Raw genomic sequence first — 25,165 nt, 5'->3', positions numbered from 1 at the left:
TAGACACACATACACATCTAGACACACACACACACATCTAGACACACACACACCTAGACACACACACACCTAGACACACACACACCTAGACACACACACATCTACACACACACACACCTAGACACACACACACACACCTAGACACACACACACACCTAGACACACACACACCTAGACACACACACACACCTAGACACACACACACACACCTAGACACACACACACACACCTAGACACACACACACACCTAGACACACACACACACCTAGACACACACACACACCTAGACACACACACCTAGACACACACCTAGACACACACACACACCTAGACACACACACACACCTAGACACACACACACACACACCTAGACACACATACACACCTAGACACACACACACACACCTAGACACACACACACCTAGACACACACACACACACCTAGACACACATACACACCTAGACACACACCTAGACACACACACACCTACAAACACTTAGACACACAGCTAGACACACATACACATCTAGACACACACACACACCTAGACACACACACACACACACCTAGTCACACACACACCTAGACACACACACACACACCTAGACACACACACCTAGTCACACACACACACCTAGACACACACACACACACACACCTAGACACACACACACCTAGACACACACACACACACCTAGTCACACACACACCTAGACACACACACACATCTAGACATACACACACACCTAGACACACACACACACACCTAGACACACACCTAGACACACACACACACCTAGACACACACCTAGACACACACACACACCTAGACACACACCTAGTCACACACATACCTACACACACTTAGACACACACACACCTAGACACACACCTAGACACACATACACATCTAGACACACACACACACCTAGACACACCTAGACACACACACACACACACCTAGTCACACACACACCTAGACACACACACACACCTAGACACACACACACCTAGTCACACACACACACCTAGACACACACACACACACACAACTAGACACACACACACCTAGACACACACACACACACCTAGTCACACACACTCCTAGACACACACACACACACACACACACATCTAGACACACACACACACCTAGACACACACACACACATACATAGACACACACACACACACCTAGTCACACACACCTAGACACACACACATACACACACCTAGTCACACACACACACACACTTAGACACACACACACACACCTAGACACACACACACCTAGACACACACACACACCTAGACACACACACACCTAGTCACACACCTAGACACACACACACCTAGACACAAACACACATCTAGACACACACACACACCTAGACACACACACACACACCTAGACACACACACACCTAGACACACACACACACACCTAGACACACACACACACTAGACACACACCTAGTCACACACACACACACACACACACTTAGACACACACACACACACCTAGACACACACACACACCTAGACACACACACACACCTAGACACACACACATCTACACACACACACCTACACACACACACCTAGACACACACACATCTACACACACACCTAGACACACACACACACCTAGACACACACACACCTAGACACACACACACCTAGACACACACACACACACACACCTAGACACACACACACACCTAGTCACACACACACACCTAGACACACACACACTTAGACACACACACCTAGACACACACACACACTAGACACACACACACACACCTAGACACACACACATCTACACACACACACACCTAGACACACACACCTAGACACACACACACCTAGATACACACACACACACACACACACACTTAGACACACACACACACACCTAGACACACACACACCTAGATACACACACCTAGACACACACCTAGACACACACACACACCTAGACACACACACACACCTAGACACACACACACACACACCTAGACACACACACACACCTAGACACACACACACACACCTAGACACACACACCTAGACACACACACACACCTAGACACACATACACACCTAGACACACACCTAGACACACACACACCTACAAACACTTAGACACACAGCTAGACACACATACACATCTAGACACACACCTAGACACACACCTAGACACACACACACACCTAGACACACACACACATCTAGACATACACACACACCTAGACACACACACACACACATCTAGACACACACACACACACACACCTAGACACACACACACCTAGACACACACACACACACCTAGACACACACACACACACACACCTAGACACACACACACACACCTAGACAACACACACCTAGACACACACACACAGACACACACACACACCTAGACACACATACACACCTAGACACACACACACCTAGACACACACACACACCTAGACACACACACACACACACCTAGACACACACACACATCTAGACATACACACACACATAGACACACACACACAAACCTAGACACACACACACACACACATCTAGACACACACACACACCTAGACACACACACACATCTAGACATACACACACACATAGACACACACACACACCTAGACACACACACACACCTAGACACACACACACACACACCACACACACACACACCTAGACACACACACCTAGTCACACACACACCTAGACACACACACACACCTAGACACACACCTAGACACACACACACACCTAGACACACACACCTAGACACACATACACACCTAGACACACACACACCTAGACACACACACACACACCTAGACACACATACACACACCTAGACACACACACACACCTAGACACACACACACACCTAGACACACCTAGACACACACACACACCTAGACACACACCTAGTCACACACATACCTACACACACTTAGACACACACCTAGACACACATACACATCTAGACACACACACACACACCTAGACACACACACCTAGACACACACACACACCTAGACACACACACACCTAGACACACACACACCTAGACACACACACACACCTAGACACACACACACACCTAGACACACACACACACACCTAGACACACACACACACCTAGACACACACACACACACCTAGACACACACACACACCTAGACACACACACCTAGACACACACCTAGACACACACACACACCTAGACACACACACACACCTAGACACACACACACACACACCTAGACACACATACACACCTAGACACACACACACACCTAGACACACACACACCTAGACACACACACACACCTAGACACACATACACACCTAGACACACACCTAGACACACACACACCTACAAACACTTAGACACACAGCTAGACACACATACACATCTAGACACACACACACACATCTAGACACACACACACCTAGACACACACACACATCTAGACATACACACACACCTAGACACACACACACACCTAGACACACACCTAGACACACACACACCTAGACACACACACACCTAGACACACACACACACTAGACACACACACACACACACACATCTAGACACACACACACACACACACCTAGACACACACACACCTAGACACACACACACACACCTAGACACACACACACACACACACACCTAGACACACACACACACACCTAGACACACACACACCTAGACACACACACACACCTAGACACACACACACACCTAGACACACACACACACCTAGACACACACACACCTAGACACACACACACACACCTAGACACACACACACATCTAGACATACACACACACCTAGACACACACACACACACCTAGACACACACACACACATCTAGACACACACACACACCTAGACACACACACACATCTAGACATACACACACACATAGACACACACACACACACCTAGACACACACACACACCTAGACACACACACACCTAGACACACACACACCTAGACACACACACCTAGTCACACACACACCTAGACACACACCTAGACACACACACACACCTAGACACACACCTAGACACACACACACACCTAGACACACACACCTAGACACACATACACACCTAGACACACACACACCTAGACACACACACACACACCTAGACACACACACACACACCTAGACACACACACACACACCTAGACACACATACACACCTAGACACACACCTAGACACACACACACACCTAGACACACACCTAGTCACACACATACCTACACACACTTAGACACACACCTAGACACACATACACATCTAGACACACACACACACATCTAGACACACACACCTAGACACACACACACACCTAGACACACACACACCTAGACACACACACCTAGACACACACACATCTACACACACACACACACCTAGACACACACACACACACCTAGACACACACACACACCTAGACACACACACACCTAGACACACACACACACCTAGACACACACACACACACCTAGACACACACACACACACACACCTAGACACACACACACCTAGACACACACACACACCTAGACACACACACCTAGACACACACCTAGACACACACACACACCTAGACACACACACACACCTAGACACACACACACACACACCTAGACACACACACACACCTAGAGACACACACACACACTAGACACACACACACACACCTAGACACACACACACACCTAGACACACACACCTAGACACACACCTAGACACACACACACACCTAGACACACACACACACCTAGACACACACACACACACCTAGACACACATACACACCTAGACACACACACACACCTAGACACACACACACCTAGACACACACACACACACCTAGACACACATACACACCTAGACACACACCTAGACACACACACACCTACAAACACTTAGACACACAGCTAGACACACATACACATCTAGACACACACACACACATCTAGACACACACACACCTAGACACACACACACATCTAGACATACACACACACCTAGACACACACACACACCTAGACACACACCTAGACACACACACACACCTAGACACACACCTAGTCACACACATACCTACACACACTTAGACACACACACACCTAGACACACACCTAGACACACATACACATCTAGACACACACACACACCTAGACACACCTAGACACACACACACACACACCTAGTCACACACACACCTAGACACACACACACACCTAGACACACACACCTAGTCACACACACACACCTAGACACACACACACACCTAGACACACACACACCTAGACACACACACACACCTAGTCACACACACTCCTAGACACACACACACACACACATCTAGACACACACACACACCTAGACACACACACACACATACATAGACACACACACACACCTAGTCACACACACCTAGACACACACACATACACACACCTAGTCACACACACACACACACCTAGACACACACACACACCTAGACACACACACACCTAGACACACACCTAGACACACACACACATCTAGACACACACACACACCTAGACACACACACACACACCTAGACACACACACACCTAGACACACACACACACACCTAGACACACACACACACACCTACACACACACACCTACACACACACCTACACACACACACTCTACACACACACACACCTACACACACACACCTACACACACACACACCTAGACACACACACACCTACACACACACACCTACACACACACACACCTAGACACACACACACCTACACACACACACACCTACACACACACATAGAGGTTTCTCTTTTAGCTGTTTGCTTTTCTCAGATAAAACTGAGGATTTCATCAGTTTGAATGAAGTTCCAGGAGAACAGAATGACTTCATCAGAGCAAAATTAAAGTTCTGGAGTCCAAACGGTGCATCGGAACCAGAACCAGGTGTAGCTTTGAGATCAGAAGGGTTTAGACAACGGGGATCTGGAACCCGATCGCTGCTGATTCTATAGTTTCAGGAAGATGTTTGACCTCCAAGGTCATGAGAGGAGACATGGATCCCTGTCCCGGTTCTGGCCCAAACCTCCAAGGCTCTGGGGATTTCTCTGGGAGGGAAACTTCAACAAAAAAATAAATTACACTCAATTAAATCTAATTAAATGTAATTCTATTTCAAAACAAATTAAACTTAGAATATTTAGTTGATTTAAATGACAATGAAATTAAATGGTTTAAATTAAAACAAAAATAACAAATAATTCACATTGAAAACATTTAAAACACAATAAATAAAATAATAAAAATATAATTGGAAAAAAATTATTAAACGAATTAATTTAAAAGAAGCAAATAAATGTAATTAATTTAAATTCAAACTAAATACATGCTAAAATGATTCGTAATAACATTTAATCAAAATAAAACATTATAAACAAATTTTCAAAGTTTAGTGATTCTTGTGTGTTTGCAGCTGCATTAATGAGTTCAGGTGTAATTCCTTTTGTGGCCACTAGATGGCCGACGCTCTGCAGCTCTGAACCCCGACTATTGCACTGTTGGATCAGTGATTTGATTGGTTCTTGTTCGTCGTGACGTCATCAGGGCAACCAAACCCGGTTCCGTAGAACCTGTACTGATGTTCTGCTCCATGTGTCTCTCCAGCACACCACCGTTCTTCCCTTTATCATCATCGAGATGCGGACCACCCACCACAGCTACCCCCGCCGGTCCTGGGGGCTGGCCGCCGTCTGCCTGTTCGGCGTCGGATACATTCTCTGGTAACGGGTCACTCCAGAACATTCCTCCAGAACATCCACTGGTTCTGCTGCGTCTTACAGATGATGTGTTGTTGAAGTCCAGATTTGTTGGTAAACCCTGGTTCTGGCCTTCCAGGACGTGTTGGGTCCACCAGGTGACCGGTGTCTGGGTTTACCCGGTCCTTGAACGCATCGCGCCACTGGCTCGGGTCGCTTTCTTCAGCACCATGACGGCCGTGATCTGCATCATGTACGTCCTGGGAGAGATCCTCAATGGATACATCTGGGACCACACACACACAGGTACACACACACACATACATACAGGTACACACACACACATACATACAGGTACACACACACATACACACAGGTACACACACACACAGGTACACACACACACATACATACAGGTACACACACACACAGGTACACACACACATACACACAGGTACACACACAGGTACAGGTACACAGACACACACATTGCGTTGGAGATGTTTGGGTCGTTGTGGTTCTTCTAGAACTTTAGTATGTTCTCAAAAATGATGACACAAAACATGTCCTCATTAATCCAAGTCTCCTGATGTTGACGGTCCGTTTTCACAAAAACTTTGCCTCTTCCTCTCAGAAAAGGTCAAAGGTGAGTGACCTCCTCTGCCTCCATAGCCGCTTTGCGGACCTCGCTGAAGCCAGAACTTCGCTGGACCGGCAGCAGACCAGCTGAGGAGCAGAACCAGTAATCATCAGTGAACCTTTGACGATGAATCCTCTGTTGTTGTTTTTGTGTCTTTGTGTCGTTTTGCTCTGAATGTTCGGCTGCATGAGTTCTGGAAGGAAACCCAAACGGCTTCTCACCAGCCGGAGCCAACGATTCCTGCACAACAAATCAGCCTCCATCTCATCGTCACACTGCATTTCTGGACGATACTTGTGGTTGTTTTAAGGTGCAAATAAAGCTTGAACTAATCTGCAGCATGGGTCTTTACTGGTCGCTCAAACTGGGTCAGATCTCCCTCTGCTAGAGCTGCTAAACCAACCTCTAAATATGAGATTGGATTAGCATTAGCATCCTCTAAATATGAGGTTGGTTTAGCATTAGCATCCTCTAAATATGAGGTTGGTTTAGCATTAGCATCCTCTAAATATGAGGTTGGTTTAGCATTAGCATCCTCTAAATATGAGGTTGGTTTAGCATTAGCATCCTCTAAATATGAGATTGGTTTAGCATTAGCATCCTCTAAATATGAGATTGGTTTAGCATTAGCATCCTCTAAATATGAGATTGGTTTAGCATTAGCATCCTCTAAATATGAGGTTGGTTTAGCATTAGCATCCTCTAAATATGAGGTTGGTTTAGCATTAGCATCCTCTAAATATGAGATTGGTTTAGCATTAGCATCCTCTAAATATGAGGTTGGTTTAGCATTAGCATCCTCTAAATATGAGATTGGTTTAGCATTAGCATCCTCTAAATATGAGATTGGTTTAGCATTAGCATCCTCTAAATATGAGGTTGGTTTAGCATTAGCATCATCTAAATGAGATTGGTTTAGCATTAGCATCCTCTAAATATGAGGTTGGTTTAGTAAGCTAGCTGTTAGCGCTGCTCACTGTGAACCAGGTTTTAGCGCAAAAAGAGTCAAACTAGAAGAGAAGTTTCTCATCATCTTCACCTTCACTGCTTCTTGGCAGAGGCTCAAGATCGACACACACACACCGCTCGTTAACAGCGGTGTGTGTGTGTCTCATTAACACACAGCTCTGATACTGCGAGGTGACACATTCAGACATTTTAATATTCTGTTCTGTTTTCATCAGCATCAATTCCCATGATTTAGATGCTTTGAGCAATAAAACAAATAAAAATTGCAATAAAAAATCCAGAAACCCGATCAGATGAATGGATATTTGCACTGGAGATTAGATAAAAAAGCTGTAAGATTGTGTTTTGTTTTGGTTTTGTTGCAAATTTCAGGAAGCAATATCTTTATTTGAATGACTTATTTCCAAATATCAACGTCGGCTGATCGAGCCCTCATGGTTTCTAACATTTTCCCCTAAAACCGACATGAAAACATGTCGACATGATCCACAGCAACTTCCGGGTTTATTTTCCTCAGAGGTCCAGTTAAACTGCTCCCCCTGCTGGCCGACTGATAGAACAACAAGAAACGACATGAAACGTTGTTCCAAAAATATAAACAGCTTTTATTAATTCATAAAAATAACTAAATATAAAACTGAGCTGAAGCTTTCTGCAGGTCAGTCCTTCCTGGTTTTGGGTTTCGGGGCTGAAAACAGAAAATGTTTTTCACAGCAAAGGTGAAACCAGGGTTAGCAAAAATAAAACCTTCTCAGTGTGTATCTACAGAATAAATAAAGATTTAATAACATTAACTGATTCATTTACAGGCAATAAAATTAAACATAACAAAGCAAAATAAAAAATTAAAAGCAAAATAAAAAATCTAGAAAAATATAAAGTTCGTTTTATTCACCGTTTGGATTCTCCTGTTTGTAGAAAGTTTTCAGCATCTCAACAGCTTCCTCTGCTCTGTGACCTGGAACACACTGAACACACACACACACACACACACACACACACACACACACACACACACACACAGTCAGACAAACAACACAATGCTCACATTCTGACCTTTTCCAGACTTTTTTCATGTTAAACTAGGAAGGAAAGGAACAAAGGAAACCAGAAAAAGAAAGAAAGAAGAAAATGATCAAACATGAACAGAAAGACAAACATGAGAAAGGAAGCAACGATAGAACAACAACAAGGAATGAATGACATGAGGAAGAAAAGGACAGAAGGAATGAAGGAGATGAGTGAAGAAGGAAGAACATAAAGAGCAAGGAAAGACAGGGAAGGAGATAAAGGAAGGATTCAAGATGGTGGCATCGTCAAATTCTGGAAACACAAATGTAAAGACCAAGAACCCTGCAGGTTGACCTGGGGTCAGAGGTGAAGTGTGATTCTGACCCTGAAGGTCGTCCCGGTGTCAGGAAGCTCAGCAGAGGAGAGGTCCAGAACCGAGCCGCAGCCTCCAAATCGCTCGTTGCTGCAGCCGTAGACGACCAGAGGCACGTCTGGAGAGTCAAAGACCAACACACACTGGTACACACACACACTGGTACACACATACACTGACACACACACACTGGTACACACACACACACACACTGGTACACACACACACACACTGGTACACACACACTGACACACACACACTGGTACACACACACACACACACACTGACACACACCAGGATACTCATGAGGCGCAGGGCTGCGGCGCACATCACGCACGGCTCCACCGTCACGTACAGCACCGTTCGCTTGCACACGTCCCTCACGTCCAGGTTGCCACGGCGACACCAGTCCAGCAGCTGGTCCAGGGCGACCATCTCAGCGTGACGCGTTGCCTGAGAGCATGTCACACGCGGGACTGTTGTCACGGCCAGATCCGCCTCCATCTTCCAGAGGAGACGAAGAAAAGGTTTCCTACGTTTTTGGTCTGGTTGACCTCGTTCCGGCCCTTCCCCACCACTTCCTGTCTGTGGACCAGCAGGCATCCGACCGGAACCTCTCCGCCCCGCAGAGCCTCTCCGGCCTGGACACGGTCAGTCACACAGCAGGAAACCATGGACACAAAGATATTAAATCTGGATGTGTATGTTCATCCTGTGGGGTTCTGAATGTTTATGTTTAATATTAATAAAGGTTAAATACATTTAAATGTATATGTAACTATCTCATATCCCAGAAACCCGCCAAAAATAATTTAAATCCCAGATTTATCAAGACCTTCCTGATCATAAAATTGTAATATTTTTAATTTTACAATTTTTATGTTTAATTAACTATCCCTTTTTAATGATTAAATATCAGGTAAACTCAGTCATTTTCAATGTTAAATATGTCGAACTCACCATTTCAAAAGCTCTCGACATCCACCTCTTCATTTCTTCATCACTTACAGAAAACACGGCCTCTAACTCGGCTTTACGGCCCGCTTCTGTTGCCATGGCTACCAACGCCGTCTGACGTCACTCCACGGTGATAGACCGTCGGTTAATAAGCAGCATTTATTTTCTGTTTTTATACTTTTCAAGGCAACTTTCTGCGCTCCACGCCGACAGTCGGGAGGATAATATGAGACGGACGCTCTCTTACGTTAAACTGACGTCTTTGACGTAAAGCCTGAACCGGAAACAGGTGAATTGGTGTACAAAATAAAATAACTAACAGAAGTATGTGCTGTATGGACGCAGTTTATGAAGCTACGCAGGAAATTATTAGTAAATTATAATTTGGGTTGTTTCATGCAAATAAAAAAGGAACAAAATTAAAGTGTTTATTTGAATTTCTGCTGATTTATAAGCCATTAAAGCTGTAACACATTCAGAGTTGTTAAATCTCTTTGTGCAGCAGTGGCGGAGCCAGGCTTTTTTTCAAGGGGTGGCCAAAGGGTGAGCAAGGCTTTATCAGAGGGTCCATACAAATGATGAACGAAAGGGAAAAAAAATATTTGTTTCCTTTCATTCAAAATTAATTAGTTAGGTTATAATTCAAAGCTTTAATATGACATAGCCTACTTACATTTCAGTCATTATAAAACTTAATGGTTTTTCACATATTCTTACCACACATTTCAAGCAAGAGCTGGGAGATATAAAACATTAGAGGGCAGCATGTCACTAAAACATGTTAAAATAATCTGTCTAAAACACGATCTATTAGCACTAGCATTGCTAATATAATAAACGAGGCACTATGCAGCGGTACACAACCATTTGTTTTCTTTTTAGAAATGTATGGCAAGTGCCGCCTCTCATTAGGAAGGTAACAGCGGTTACTGCTGAGCGGTAAAATGTTGTAAATACCTGCAAAACTCCTGACGGTGTAACTCTAAAGCCGTTGATGTGTTTTGGATCAAGCAGGAACCACATGTCAGTTTAACCAATGAACAGCGTCGGGCATCGGGCTGCCTTCAGGGACAGTCGGAAATTACAGTTTTCCTGGCAAATCTTTGCCGATCTCATAAGTATTATATTTTAAAATTACCATTTCCAGTGGGGTGGCACTAGGGGGGGCCAGGGGCCTTTTGGGGGCGGCAAGTGCCACCCCGGCCCCCCCTCTGGCTCCGCCACTGTTGTGCAGACTATTACTAAAGTCGAGAAACACAATTGTTTTGTTTTTTTAAACCAACTTTTTTAAGTGGTTCTCGGATTCAAGTTCCGAAATCGAATCTAGGTGTGTTATAAATTAAGTTTAAAATTGATCACATTATTGGGTTTTATTTTGAAATTCCAAGCCGGATGTTTTGCCTTGGCTTGGTTAGCGTAGCTCTGAAGTTTTAGCATGCAGACTCCGAGCTGCAGTCCGGCTAACTGTGTGAATAGGAGCAGAGGCTGAAACCCCGGAGAAGTTTTAGTTTATGAACTTTTAGCTGTTCGAAGATGTTTTCATCTGTCTGGGATTTTATCAAACGACACAAGAAGAAATTTATTTTCACCGGAGCTGTGGTCGGAGGTGGGTGCTGACTGATCCAGCCGAGCAGCAGCTACAAACCAGACTCCGTTCATTTAACCTTTGAAAAATATTTAATTTGATAGTATAGGAGTCTAAAGGCACGGACCGATATGTTTTTATTAATAATCTAACTGTATGTTGAATTCGGCTTAGGAAGTTCTTACATATGTCATTGTTCCTGGCATTTTTACTGAAAATATAGTAGCACTTCATTTAATTTAGTTTAATAACACATTATCTCTGAAGAAACTAAATTTAAACCAGATAAAAATAGAACAAGTCGTTGTGGATACTGATGCTGTTGGTAGAAAGAATCTCCTGTTGCAGTCAGTGTTGCAACAAATCTAAAGATGCTTCTGATCGTTTCTGTATGGCTGTTATTAGAGATGATATTTCACAGTTACATCTCCTGGATGACACATCAGCTCTGCTAAGCCTGCTTGCCCTAACCCTTTGCTTTTGCTACTCCTATTAATATCTCTGTCTGATCGAATGGTTGCTGCTCAGAATATAGAATACTACAACTTTATCATTCTGTCTCACAAAACAAAACCACTTCAATCAATCCAGAATATCACCCAGTGGATGGGTCATAGTTTTGTTTTGTTCATGTTCTGTTTTCTGGTTGCCTACCAGGAGTTTACCTGCTCAGTAAATATGCCCAGAAGAAGATCAAGGAGGTCCAGGAGAAGGAAGCGAGCGAGTACATAGCCCAGGCCAGAAGGCAGTTCCACTTTGAGAGCAACCAGAGAACCTGCAACATGACGGGTCAGAACTCCAGATTATTTTCAACGAGGAAATGTTTCAGGAAGGTGCAGAAGAATTTACAGTTTTTGTTTTCCAGTTCTGTCGATGCTTCCTCCGCTCAGAGAGGCCATCGTCGTTCAGCTCAACTCTGAGAGTCTGACAGCAATGCTGAAAACAAAGTGAGTCACAGCAGATCACCAGTGACTAACACTGCTAACTAGACAGCTAGCTGCACTAATGCTGCAGTGCTAATCCTAAACATTAGTTCTGCTAATGCTTTTTATGTTTATAGCTTGCCTTTGTGTTTCTTGTTTGGAATAAAGTTATAGGAGGGAAAAGCAAATAAACAGAACTGCAGAATTGCAGACTTCCCCTCCTTCAAAATAAGAGCATGAATATAAAAGTTAGTTGGCAATCAAAACCTTAACAGCAATTTTAAACTGAAAGTTTATTAAACAGCCAAGTAAATTAAGGCTTTTGAAAATATCTAATATTTAAGTATGTTAACACAGCTTCTCCTTTTCAAGCAAAATGTCTATTGTGCTAAGCTAAAAATTAGCTGTTATTAGCGTTCCAGTGGAAGTTTGGCCCCCACTGCTGATTGCTCATCCGCACTTCTGAGTTCACTGCTGAGCACCAGAAATCATTCTTTTCCCTTCTTTCTTTCCTCTGACAGACCGGCCAACAAGCTGGAGATCTGGGAGGATTTAAAGATCATCAGTAAGAGTTTGAAACGTTTCTTCTGGAGTAAAGCCGAGGTGTTTGATCCTGACATGGCGTCTGTTCCTCAGGCTTCACCCGGACCATCGTGGCCGTTTACAGCACCTGCATGTTGGTGGTTCTCCTCAGGGTGCAGCTCAACATCATCGGGGGATACCTGTACCTGGACAACTCTGTGGGGAAGAGCGCAGCGGTGAGGACGGCCTGCTAGCAGCGAGCGCCATTAGCTTAGCAGCGACCACCATTAGCTTAGCAGCGAGCGCCATTAGCTTAGCAGCGACCGCCATTAGCTTAGCAGCAACCACCATTAGCTTAGCAGCGAGTGCCATTAGCTTAGCAGCAACCGCCATTAGTTTAGCAGCAAGCGCCATTAGCTTAGCAACAAGCGCCATTAGCTTAGCAGCGAGCGCCATTAGCTTAGCACTTTGACTTGTCCCACAGGACTTTTTCTCTTCAGGGAGTTTAAAGGACAAACTTCATGTCTGTTGTCCCTCAGAGTCCTCTGACGCCTCCAGACGTCCAGCAGCAGTACCTGTCCAGCATCCAGCATCTCCTAGGAGACGGTAGGGAGTGTCCCCCCAGCCAGTCTCTGTCCTTTGTCTGTCCTCTGACCCATCCACGTGTCTCTCCAGGGCTGACGGAGCTGATCTCCAGGGTGAAGACGGCAGTGCAGAGCTCCCTGGACGGGTAAACGTCTCTGTGTCAGCGTCTCTGAGTCCCCGCCCCTGATGTCCTGCTCTCTGTGTCCAGGGTGTCTCTGAAGCAGAGTCTGTCCCTGATGTCCTGCTCTCTGTGTCCAGGGTGTCTCTGAAGCAGAGTCTGTCCCTGCTGGAGCTGGAGCAGCAGCTGATCTGGATCCGAGCCGAGGTGGACTCTGGACGCCCGCTGTCCTCCTACATGCTGGCGGGCGATGAGGACGTCCTCGCCGACCAGGTGGCCACTTTTATTTTGAGAAAACCACTAGTAACTAATCTAGTGACTTTTTTCAGAGCCTTTCTTTCCTGAGCTTTTACAGATATAAAAAATATGAATGTGAAGAATGAAAGTCGTCGCTGTGCTGAGGACGGCGTCCAATCAGGAGCCTCGTCCTCACTCTCGGGTTTCTGCCCTGCAGGCGTGCGGCTTAACGGAGAACGACCTGGTGACCATCAGACTGCTGAACGAGACAAGAGACATGCTGGACAGGTGGGGGACACCTGCGGCGCTAATGCTAATGCTAACGCTAACCGCCTGCTGCGTTTCTGTCTTCAGTCCAGATCTGAGCAAAGTTCTCAGCGCCTGTCTGAACCGCGGCTTCTCTCGTCTCCTTGACAACCTGGCCGAGTTCTTCCGGCTTCCTGTCAGTGACTCCGGCCCCAACTGCGCCCCCGACAGGTCAGAACCGGACAGCGCGCGGATACCTGGACAATGCCAAAACCACAGCAGCACCTTAGAGAAGCTACTGTTGCTGCCCCTGGAACAGTTATAAATATGGTTTGAGGTCAGATTGTGTGGGAGACCTGATGAGCAGTCAGTATCTTCCAGAGCTCTGAATCAGTTTTTGGCTTCAGGGATTAAAGCTGCAGCTTCTTTCCAGCTGATCTGAAGGGAAACGTTTTGGTTCTCTGGTGTTTTTCTCTGTCCAGCCTGTCTGTGGTCAGCCTGCCGCTGGCCAAGATCATCCCCATCATCAACGGTCAGATCAACTTCGTCTGTAGTGAGACTCCCAGCCACTTTGTTCAGGTAGGTCCGGCGCCGGTGGTTCTGTGGTAACCCAGACCGGTTGTGTTCTGGTAATCGGACGTTTCCTCTGCAGGACCTGCTGCTGAACGACCAGGTGAAGGAGTTTGCCGCCATCGTGTACGAGACGTTCAGCACGCCGCAGGAGCTGCAGAAGTGAGGAAGAGGAGGAAACGAGTCGGTGATGAAGACGCCGGTCCCTCCTCGTCTGACGCCTCTGCAGCGTCCAGCCGGACATTCCTGCCCTCTCTGCTGGAGGACACTGAGGCTGCTGGGAGCAGTGCATCCTGGGAAGTGGAGTCTTTTAGCTGCTGCAGCGTTCACAGCTGATGAATCTCCCACGCCGGACTCTTCTGGGATGATTTTAGGTTGTTTCTGGGTTGTTGTGCGTCTGTTATGGATCCAGATGTTGCTGCTGAAAGTTTTAGACCTTCTGAAGATTAAAACATTTAATAAAACATCTAAATTAAACATGGAAACTACATTCAACTCCTTTTGTTTCTCTTGGATGTATAAATTCTGCAGCCTGCAGTTCACATCCTGGCCAGAAGGGGGCAGTCTACTCCACCCTTAGTGTTGATGAGAAACCTGAGGAAAGCTGTTTTCATTTATTATGAGAAAATGAGTCTATTGTCACTATTTCCATATGCGATTGTCAAAATAATTGATTAATGATCAGAATAATTAAGTTACTAAATAATCCTTAGTTCCAGATCTACATCAAAGTGAACCTTCTGGAGTGGCCTAGTCAAAGTCTGGACTTAAGTCCATGTCAGATGCAGTAGCATGTCGTTAAACAGGCCGTTCCTGATGTGTCTGAATCTAGAAGCAGAAAGGGTCAAAGTTCATCCACATGGGGAAACGAAGCGATCTGAAACAAAAAATCAAAACCAGGCAAAATCTGAGGGGTGTGAATACTTTTCACAGCTCTGGAGATAAACCTGAGCTCTAGTTTCAGTCAGAGTGAGGCGTCATTAAATCTTTGTTTCTCCAGAACAGGGGTGTCAAACCCAAATACCAAGTGGGCCAAAATGTAAAACTTGAACAAAGTCGCGGGCCAGCATTGAACAAATGAACCTTTTAATATAGACCCAAACAAGAATAAACATGGAGCAGTGCATCCTGGGATGCACTGCTCCATGTCCCATAACAAGCAACACTTATTATTATACAATATATATCTTAATAGTCCAGATATGCACAATCAGATTAAAAAAAACCATCAATGACATTCATTTATTAAATAAAATTTAAATAATAATCATTTTAAAAATAAAATAACAATAATAAATCAATCAAGCCCATGTCTTGGAGTAGCAAGAAAAAGTGCATAAAGAAAACGTTAATTATTGTGGTCATAACATTACACACTGATCTAATCTGATGTGCCCAAGCCAGATACCTGGCATCTCTTCTTGGATGCCAGTTCATCAATGTCTGGGCTCTGGCTTTGAGCTGAGGCAATCCTCAGTGTCGAGCGAAGGTGTTCATCAGTCAGACGTCTCCTGTGAGATGTTTTGGTCATCTTCATCAAGGAGAAAAGTTGCTCACATAGATAAGTGCTGCCGAACATGGAGAGCATCTGAGCAGCTTGGTTGCGGAGCTGAGGCATTGTGTCAGGGATGAACTGTGGAAACTGTGCGGCGCCCACAGCATCATACTGTGACTTCAGCGTATCATTACACTGGAGTTCAATTAGCTCCATTTGGAGGTTGGTTGGTGCGTTTTCCACATTAACTGCGAAGGGATTACTGAGTAATTCAAACCTACATTTCTGGACATCAAAGTCGGCAAATCGCCGGCGAAACTCAGCACTAAGTACACTGAGTTTTTCTGCAAACTCTGCGCATGGAAACAAGGTGGTAAAGAGCTGCGTTTTATGGTTTGGCAGCAGGGAAAATGGCCAAGGTTTCCTTGCAGCATCTGATTCTCCCACAGCCACAGTTTAGTTTTAAAAGCCTCACTGCAGCGTACATGTCTGTAATGATGCGCCCCGCCCCTGAAGCTGCAGGTTCAGCGCATCGAGATGGCTCGAGATGTCGCACACAGAAACTTCTTTTTCTGCTGTGTCCTTCCCTTTGCTTTCCAGAAACTGACATATTTCCTCATGCAGCTTGAAACATCTGTTCAGTACTTTTCCTCGGCTTAACCATCTCACCTCTGTGTGATACGAACCACACTCCTCCAGAAAAGACTTAAACTGGCGGTGATTCAGACCTTTGGCTCTTATAAAGTTAACCACTTGAGTTACTGTGGTCATAACATGTTCCATCTTTAGGGCTTTGCCACACAGGGATTCCTGATATATGATGCAGTGATAAACAGTTAGTTCACCTGCACAGTTCTCTTCCTGCATCTTCTCCCGGACCCTGCCCACCAGTCCACTTGTTTCACCGCACATCGCTGGTCCACCATCTGTCGTTAATCCCACGAGTTTATCCCACGGCAGCTTTATTTCAGTTACACATTTGGAAACCTCCTCAAAGATTTTCTTTCCTGTGGTTGTGCCATGCTTTGATTTGAATCCCAATAGCTCCTCCGTAACACACATGTTTGAGTCCACTCCACGGATGAAGACTGACAGCTGAACAGTATCTGATGCGTCGGTGCTCTCATCCACAGCAAGGGAGAATGCAACAAAATCTTTTCTTTTTTCCATAAGCTGGTCATACAGATTGGTGGCAAGATCACATGTGCGATCAGCTACTGTGTTTCTGCTCAGGCTCACGTTTGAAAAGGCTTGCTTTTTCTCTGGGCACACGATGTCACAAACTTTCAACATGCCCTTTTTCACAAACTCTCCCTCATTAAAGGGCTGATTTAGCGATCTCTGCTGCCACAATATAACTGGCCTTTACAGCAGCCTCACTTTGTGATGTGGCTGTTTTGAACATATTCTGTTGTGAAACCAAACTTCTTTTCATCTCCTCTACTTTCTTGCTCCTTTGAGTCATGTCCAGGTCCTTGTATTTGTCATAGTGTTTTGTTCCATAGTGTCGTCGAATGTTGTACTCCTTATTTATAGCCACGTTGAATCCACAGATCAGACAAACAGGTCTGTCTTTTACATATGTAGACAGATATTCTGTCTCCCACCTGTCCAGAAAGCTCCTGTTTTCTGCCTTTCTTTTCGCCATTTTTGGGAAGGGTTTCCACAGTGACAGTTGTAGCTTGAGATCGCTATAACTACTGTCACAGAGGAGAGGGCGATTCTGGGACCCGTCGTGATTGACGCGCCAAAACAACAGCAAGGCATTATGGGATTTGTAGTATTAACGATGAATCATTTGGTATAGCCTCGCGGGCCAAATATAATTACACTGCGGGCCAAATTTGGCCCGCGGGCCAGAGTTTGACACCTATGCTCCAGAATCACACAATAAATCCGTACTGCGTCAGCAGGGGGCGCTGCGCTGCAGCTCCGGACCTGCTGCTGAAGATGAGGAAGAGGAGCTGATGAAGGGCCTGAAGCAAAACAAGCTGGAGGCCTCGTCTGTTTCCAGGATTTTCTGGAGAAACTGGAAGTAAGCTCTCTGCCCTCTCGTTTAGGAAAACTTTATTTTTCCACTGAAGCTGAAATTTTCCCTACAGATTCCTGGAATCCAGATTTTCCTCCTCAGCTGAACTTCCAGCAGCTTTTCTGATGTCGACTCTGCAGATGTTTGGTGGACCAGATTCCACCGAGGAGGCGTTCCTCCAGGTCGTGTTCCTGTTCTCTGATGTTCTGTGGAAGTTATTAGGTTTGGGGCAGAAAAAGGCGCGGCTGGAACCTGCAACCCTCCGCCGGGACGCAACAGAACAAGTTCAACAGGAACTGGAAACAAACAGCCGGGAATTCAAAACACACAAAAACATGTTCAGAGAAACTCCCACATCATTTAATCCAGTTAGAAAAACCCCACAGGAAATGTTTTTCCGGCTTCCTGCTTCATGTTTGCATCGTCACTCAAACCCAAGACTCAAACTTTCTGCCTTTGGTTTCATTTGTAAGCATTGCTGATTATTTTTGCCTCATTTTCTGCACCTCTCCAGGTTTCCTTCGGTCAGTTCTGTCTTCATAAACCTTGGTTGGTCACTGAGGACTGAATAGAAGCATGAAAGTTGAGTGGAAGGAAAAAGTGCACCAGTAATGGCCTTGAGTGAGTCTGAGAATTTAACAAGAAATGCACTGAATGTGGAGCTTGAGCTGGAGCACCTGGATTCTGCTTATGGGATTTAGCAGTCTGACCTGGACTGAATCAGAACCAGAACCAGAACTGGACTGTTGCTCAGTGGCCTGAAGTTGAAAGTAAGTAAGCTGGTGAAAAGCTGGAAGTAGAGCATTGGATCCAGTCTGATGATCTGGGCCGCCATGTCGTCCTCTGGTTCTGGTCCGATGGGTTCTGAAGTCCATCAGAACATTTTCACTGGCTTCCTTCTGCTGACATTTCCAGTGGACATTTCCAGGAAGTTAAGCAGGCTAACCCTGAAGTGCTAATCAAAAACAGTATAAAGAGCTATAACAGTATTTAGTGGGAGCTAATGCTAAGATGCTGTACAAACATGATATCTAGCATAAATTAATGCTAAACTGTATTTCCACATCATATTTACCCAAAGCTAATGCTTCTCTCAACACTCTGAAGCTCTTCAGCTTGACGGCAGATTTACGTCCGAGTGGAGCATCCCCAGTTGGTTGAACCAGACCAGAGTCACTATTTGTCCTTCTTTGAGGGGAACACGTCAGAGCCCTGAAGCAGAACCCTGTGGGACTCCGTTACTGATCCTCTGGGTTTCCATTATTAGCGGCTTCCTCATCCCGCTGCAAACCAGAAGTGAGGATGAGGAGCAGAGGCAGCGTGATGAAGGAGCAGCTCTGTCATCACTTTCATTCTGACTGAAAGTGATGACACTTTCAGCTGCAGGTACAGATGCTTCTGCAAACTGAGCCGTCGCTTTCTCCCTGGCTGACGATGACTCAGCATGACCTCATGTTTTCAACCAGCTGGTCGCCTTCTAACAACTCGCAGGACTTTCTCCTTTAAAAGAAAGCTGGCAGTGACTCAGAGCAATGATTTAATAAATGGTGTTGAACATTTTGGGATGTTTTTGTTATTTAATCCTGGAGCTGAATCAGAATCTCCACCATAACACAATAGTTTCTGTCTGCAGGGTCTGAATGACCCGGAGTCTCGCTCACGCTGCTGACCACATGAGAAATGAGAGCAAAGAGCCGATGACACAACGGATTATCCACACATTACATACAGAAACCGAAAAAAAGCTTCAGGACCGTTTTTCTGTTTCTGTGTGACAGGAAATCAGACAAAACTTCTCCTGCTTCTGCTCACTTAACTTTCAGGGAAGTTATTGCTTCACATTCCTCCAGGTTTACGTTCGCTGACTCAGCTGGAACGCTTTACGGCGACGCCACCAAAAAATCAAAGAATGAAAGTAATAAAGAATGAATGAATATTCAGCTGGCAAACTTGAAGAAGCTAAAGCTCATCTTGAGTTGGACATATAAATGTACAGAGAATTTATTTCTATTACTTAGCAAGCTAAATATTTAGCGACCAACTAAATATGTAGTTGAAACTAAACATTTAGCTGGCTAACTTTAGCTAGCTCAAAGTTAGCCTAAGTTACAAAAACTTAAACTGATATATACTGTAGTTTCACTGCAAACTACAGTATATATATTACAAACTAAATATTTAGTTTACAGCTACATTTGTAGCTTGCTAACGTTAGGAAGCTAAACATTTACTTCCAATCTAAATATTTAGTTTATTAGCCAAGAACTTTATTTACTAAATATCATATCAGAGAATTTCTGATCACAAGCAGAGCGACACGCCCCAGACTGAGGCAGAAACCAGAGGATCAGCAGGACCAGGCGGTCCAATGGGCCCGGTCAGAACCCGGTCAGAACCCGGTCCAGTGGACCCGGTCAGAACCTGGTCCAGTGGGCCCGGTCAGAACCCCGGTCAGAACCCGGTCCAGTGGGCCCGGTCAGAACCCGGTCCAGTGGGCCCGGTCAGAACCTGGTCCAGTGGGCCCGGTCAGAACCCCGGTCAGAACCCGGTCCAATGGGCCGTTACAGCTTCAGATCCAGCAGAATGGCAGCGAGAAACTGCCGAGTCATTCTTGCTGTCCCTAAACGCTGAGTCAGATGAGACGGCTTTCATCTGATGGAGGAAAACAGCTGAACCGCCGCATGACTTGGAGTCACTGTTGTTGTTTTCAGTCTAAGGCCCAGACGACCTCTGACCTCTGCATGAAGCAGTGAGGGCATTAGAACCGCTGCTGTTTAGATCTATTCTTCTCATGTTTTGAAGGAAAGCAAATCACATGATGGGTCATTAGATGGAGAATAAATGGCTGCTGCTGATTTCATCCAGTTGTTATGAGGATGATGATGAAGAGGGAGATTATTTTCATGATAGAACCTTCTTTCCTCTCCTTCCTTATTTATTTGTTCCAGTCCATTTGAATCCAACTCCAATCCGTTTGTCTATAAACTCCGGTCTATAAACACTAACTGACCTCTGACCTCAGTCTGGGTTCACAATGAACACCAAGTGGACCAGAGAGCGCTCTAAAAGCAGGAAGTGGACTTCAGTGCAGAGCATTCTGGGTAACCAATGCTAACATGCTAGCCTAGCGCTAGCAGCAGAAATCGCTCCCGGTCTTCAGCCAAAGACTAAAGAGAAATCCTCCATCACTAAACTCTGACGCCTCCATCTTGTTTCATCTGGTGAAACAGGAAGTTGCTCTCAGTGTCTTCAGAGGTTTTAGTGTTGTTTCCTGCAGTGGTTCTTGGTGCAGGAGGGGAACAGGCTGCTCAGAGGGTTTGGTTTGGCCAACAGAACTTTGGGAACTTTGAATCTCAAACAAAAACTTTGATTCCTCTGCAAATCATTTTGTCTTTTCAAATAGACAAAATGCTTTCTGTCGCTTATCAAACTGACTTCAGATCATTCCCATCAAGTTTTGACACTTTTGGTTTTTGCATTTTCAGCTCTCACAACATTTTGGATTTGATGAAGACATTCCTTCTGTGTATCTAGGGTCGAGATATTTGAGCAGCTGGCAGGTTGCTCAAACACGGAGCAAATGGCTCAAGCTGACGTCTGTAAAAAATGCGAAGAGGAAACCAGTGATTTTCCCGCAGCTGTTTTCATGGCTTCCCTGGAATCTGAGGGCGGCAGTTCACCAGAGTTCAGTTTCACTTTGAAGGACCAGGAGACGTCTTTGTCTGATCCAACAACAAACGGGAACGTTTTACCGGAACGGTCAGGGTTCTCGTCAGCCGCTGGGAGTGGAGCGACTTCCAGAGGTGAGCGGAGTGGGCGGAGGAAAACTGACAGGTTTTCCTGGCGTAACGCCGCAGGAACAAAAGAACCAAATACAACAAAACAAGAAGAACGCTGGGAGGAAGTTCAGGTTTGTTCAGGTTGCTACCCAACGGAGCGTGGCTCGGGATGTTCCCCACAATCATCTGAACAACACAGGCAGCCTCACTGAAGGTCAAAGGTCAAGAAAAAAAATGGCTGCTGACTCACAAGAACCCAAACATTCAACTCACATTTACCAGTTAACATCTGTGAAAGAAAAAAGTGACATCATTTCAGAACTAAAACATCAAACGTTCAAACACGGTGGTGGCAGTATGATGATCTGGCCTGCCTTGTTGCTTCAGGGCCTGGACTGCTTGCTCCATCAGTTTGTGACCTGAGACTCAAGATTAGCACCAGAAACTCCAGTTCTGACTGACTAAAGTAAAAAGTAATAACGGTTCTGGAATGGTCCAGTCAAAGTCTGGACCTAAATCTAATAGATTTTATCTGAAATGACTTTGAACAGGTCACGCCTGATGGAAAACCCTCCAATTCAGCTAGCAGGAAGGTCAAAGTTGAGATATTAAAGACTCTTCACTGTTAGCAGCAGCTGAGGAGAGTTCAGGGTGCGATTAGTTTCCCTGGCAGCCGGTCGGTTAGCAGGATCTTTAGAGACAAGCTAAACATTCAGCTAGCATTTAGCATACAGTTTGAAGGCTTGGGTTTATTAGCAAGCTATTTATCTCCATTAAGTGAGCAAGATAACTGATTAGCTTCTAACTACATGCTTCCCAGCTAGGGAAAAATATTTAGCTGATTTGCTATCAGCGGAAGTACACTACCAAAATAAAAGCTGGGTAAACTGAATAGTTCAACTATGACGCGTCTCTGTTGCTGTAGGTCCGTTGCTAACCGTCTGGGTTGCCTTTAAATTGTGTTATTTGTTTTAAGCTTAAATGTTCAATGAAAAAGAATCAGAACTAATAATAACGAAGACCAAGCTTTTATTTTGATAGTCCGCATCTGGTTAACTGTAATTGATTTCATTATAGCTAAATATGTAGCTTGCTAATGAAATATTCAGCTTTAAGCTGTGGCATGTTGTAAATAAATGAACAAGATGGCGGCGATGACTCACCGCAGTGAGATCAGCTCTGACTCCTCCACTTCCCCTCCTCTCCTCGGATCAGACCTGCCGGTTCTGATCCGGCAGTGTTTGTGTCTGAATTATTGATCCCGCAGTGTGCTGGACTCTGATTGGCTGCGGACCGTCTGGCCTCATTAGCTGATCGTCCAGGCCGCAGCTGATTGGATGGAAGGGGAGAAAGCTCATTAGGGATTCATGGTGATGAAGGCTGAGGTCACTGCTGATCAGAGGTGATGATGTCATCTCCCCGAGCTCTCCCATTGGCCCAGATGGATGCAGCTGTTCAGACAGATGAATCTGACCCTCCATCATGGCGTCCTCAGCTAAACAGCAAATCAGTTCAATTGTAACAAAGGGCTGAAGGTCGCCCCCTGCTGCTGTAACGTGGAAACACAGGATTATCAGAAAACACCCAACTTTGACCTTTGACATCTGAAGGAAGGTCAAAGGTACTTCCTGTGACCTGTGTTTTGTGAAAACACAAAACTGTGTGTTTGTGTTTTCCACACAGAGAACATGATGTTAGTCTCTTGGGATTACTATGGAATCCATTGTGTGCACATAAAAGTCCCAGCTTTCAAACACAACGTCACTTGGAATCTCCCAGCAGGTGGACAATGAGTTCATAGGTGGACAGGACAATGGCTGTGTTGGGGATTTGTCTGATTAGCTGCGGAACGAGCCATTTTGGTTCCATCTGGGAAGAAACAAATCAATTAGTTTTGGTGCAGTTCATAAATTGTTTCACTAGATGGCACCATGGGTCACATTTGGGGGGATTAAATAAAAAATTCACTAATATCCTTTTAAAAACCTTTGTATGTTAATTTAACCAAATATATAAATTAGGACAGATTTATAGTTTTGTTTTGTCCAGTTTTGTCCTTTTATTGTATTTTGTTCAACTGACTTCAATTTTACACACAATATGTCAAACTTTAAACTGTTTGATTTCTATTGTTGGTCCTAAACTATCAGTTTCACCACAAAGGGAACCAACATCATGTTCTCACAACTTTATCACAAAAATAAGAAGAAATCAGAATCAATAGTGTTGCAAATTCCTCTGAACTCAGATAACAAAACAAATCAAAGATTTTCCCCCAAAACAGAGTTTATTCAAA

At 45.0% G+C, this 25,165-nt stretch overlaps 3 protein-coding genes and 1 pseudogene across 7 annotated transcripts in view; 2 read left to right on the top strand and 2 right to left on the bottom strand.

Moving 5' to 3' along the window:
* The window catches only part of aig1 (androgen-induced 1 (H. sapiens)), a 22,025-nt gene extending 14,217 nt beyond the window's left edge, over nt 1-7,808 (top strand). For both annotated transcript variants that reach the window (XM_055022991.1, XM_055022990.1), the window contains 3 exons: nt 6,739-6,854; nt 6,970-7,136; nt 7,465-7,808. In XM_055022991.1, coding sequence (XP_054878966.1) covers nt 6,739-6,854; nt 6,970-7,136; nt 7,465-7,484 — 303 coding nt within the window. In that variant the 3' untranslated portion in view covers nt 7,485-7,808. The remainder of the gene's footprint in view (nt 1-6,738; nt 6,855-6,969; nt 7,137-7,464) is intronic.
* A 1,194-nt stretch (nt 7,809-9,002) lies between these two features.
* On the bottom strand, nt 9,003-11,105 carry adat2 (adenosine deaminase tRNA specific 2). Of its 3 annotated transcripts, none has more exons than XM_055022993.1 (6): nt 10,784-11,094; nt 10,360-10,464; nt 10,126-10,276; nt 9,835-9,941; nt 9,335-9,407; nt 9,003-9,127 (listed from the first exon to the last, which is right to left on the bottom strand). In XM_055022993.1, the coding sequence occupies exons 1-6, from the start codon at nt 10,877-10,879 to the stop codon at nt 9,099-9,101; spliced, it is 561 nt and encodes a 186-aa protein (XP_054878968.1). In that variant the 5' UTR covers nt 10,880-11,094; the 3' UTR covers nt 9,003-9,098. The 3 variants fall into 3 exon arrangements, 2 of the variants coding, with proteins under 2 accessions (XP_054878968.1, XP_054878969.1); XR_008605038.1 differs by having other exon boundaries at nt 9,092-9,127; nt 9,805-9,941; nt 10,784-11,101; XM_055022994.1 differs by lacking the exon at nt 9,835-9,941 and having other exon boundaries at nt 10,118-10,276; nt 10,784-11,105.
* Nucleotides 11,106-12,176: 1,071 nt separating this feature from the next.
* Nucleotides 12,177-16,051, top strand: pex3 (peroxisomal biogenesis factor 3). 2 transcript variants are annotated; one of them, XM_055022977.1, is made up of 12 exons: nt 12,177-12,386; nt 13,023-13,154; nt 13,231-13,312; nt 13,810-13,853; nt 13,925-14,046; nt 14,350-14,416; nt 14,486-14,540; nt 14,654-14,786; nt 14,968-15,038; nt 15,105-15,227; nt 15,479-15,575; nt 15,649-16,051. In XM_055022977.1, exons 1-12 carry the CDS (start codon nt 12,314-12,316, stop codon nt 15,730-15,732), a joined length of 1,083 nt encoding a protein of 360 aa, XP_054878952.1. In that variant the 5' UTR covers nt 12,177-12,313; the 3' UTR covers nt 15,733-16,051. The 2 variants fall into 2 exon arrangements, with proteins under 2 accessions (XP_054878952.1, XP_054878953.1); XM_055022978.1 differs by lacking the exon at nt 15,105-15,227.
* Nucleotides 16,052-16,947: 896 nt separating this feature from the next.
* Nucleotides 16,948-18,709, bottom strand: LOC129353669 (general transcription factor II-I repeat domain-containing protein 2A-like; annotated as a pseudogene).
* Nucleotides 18,710-25,165: the final 6,456 nt, after the last annotated feature.

The sequence above is a fragment of the Poeciliopsis prolifica genome, unplaced genomic scaffold, assembly GCF_027474105.1.
Source record: "Poeciliopsis prolifica strain line A6 unplaced genomic scaffold, Auburn_PproV2 SCAFFOLD094, whole genome shotgun sequence".
NCBI classification, from domain to species: Eukaryota; Metazoa; Chordata; class Actinopteri; order Cyprinodontiformes; family Poeciliidae; genus Poeciliopsis; species Poeciliopsis prolifica.
The sequence above is the reverse complement of the archived record's forward strand: the minus strand, read 5'-3'. Positions and strand labels throughout refer to the sequence as shown.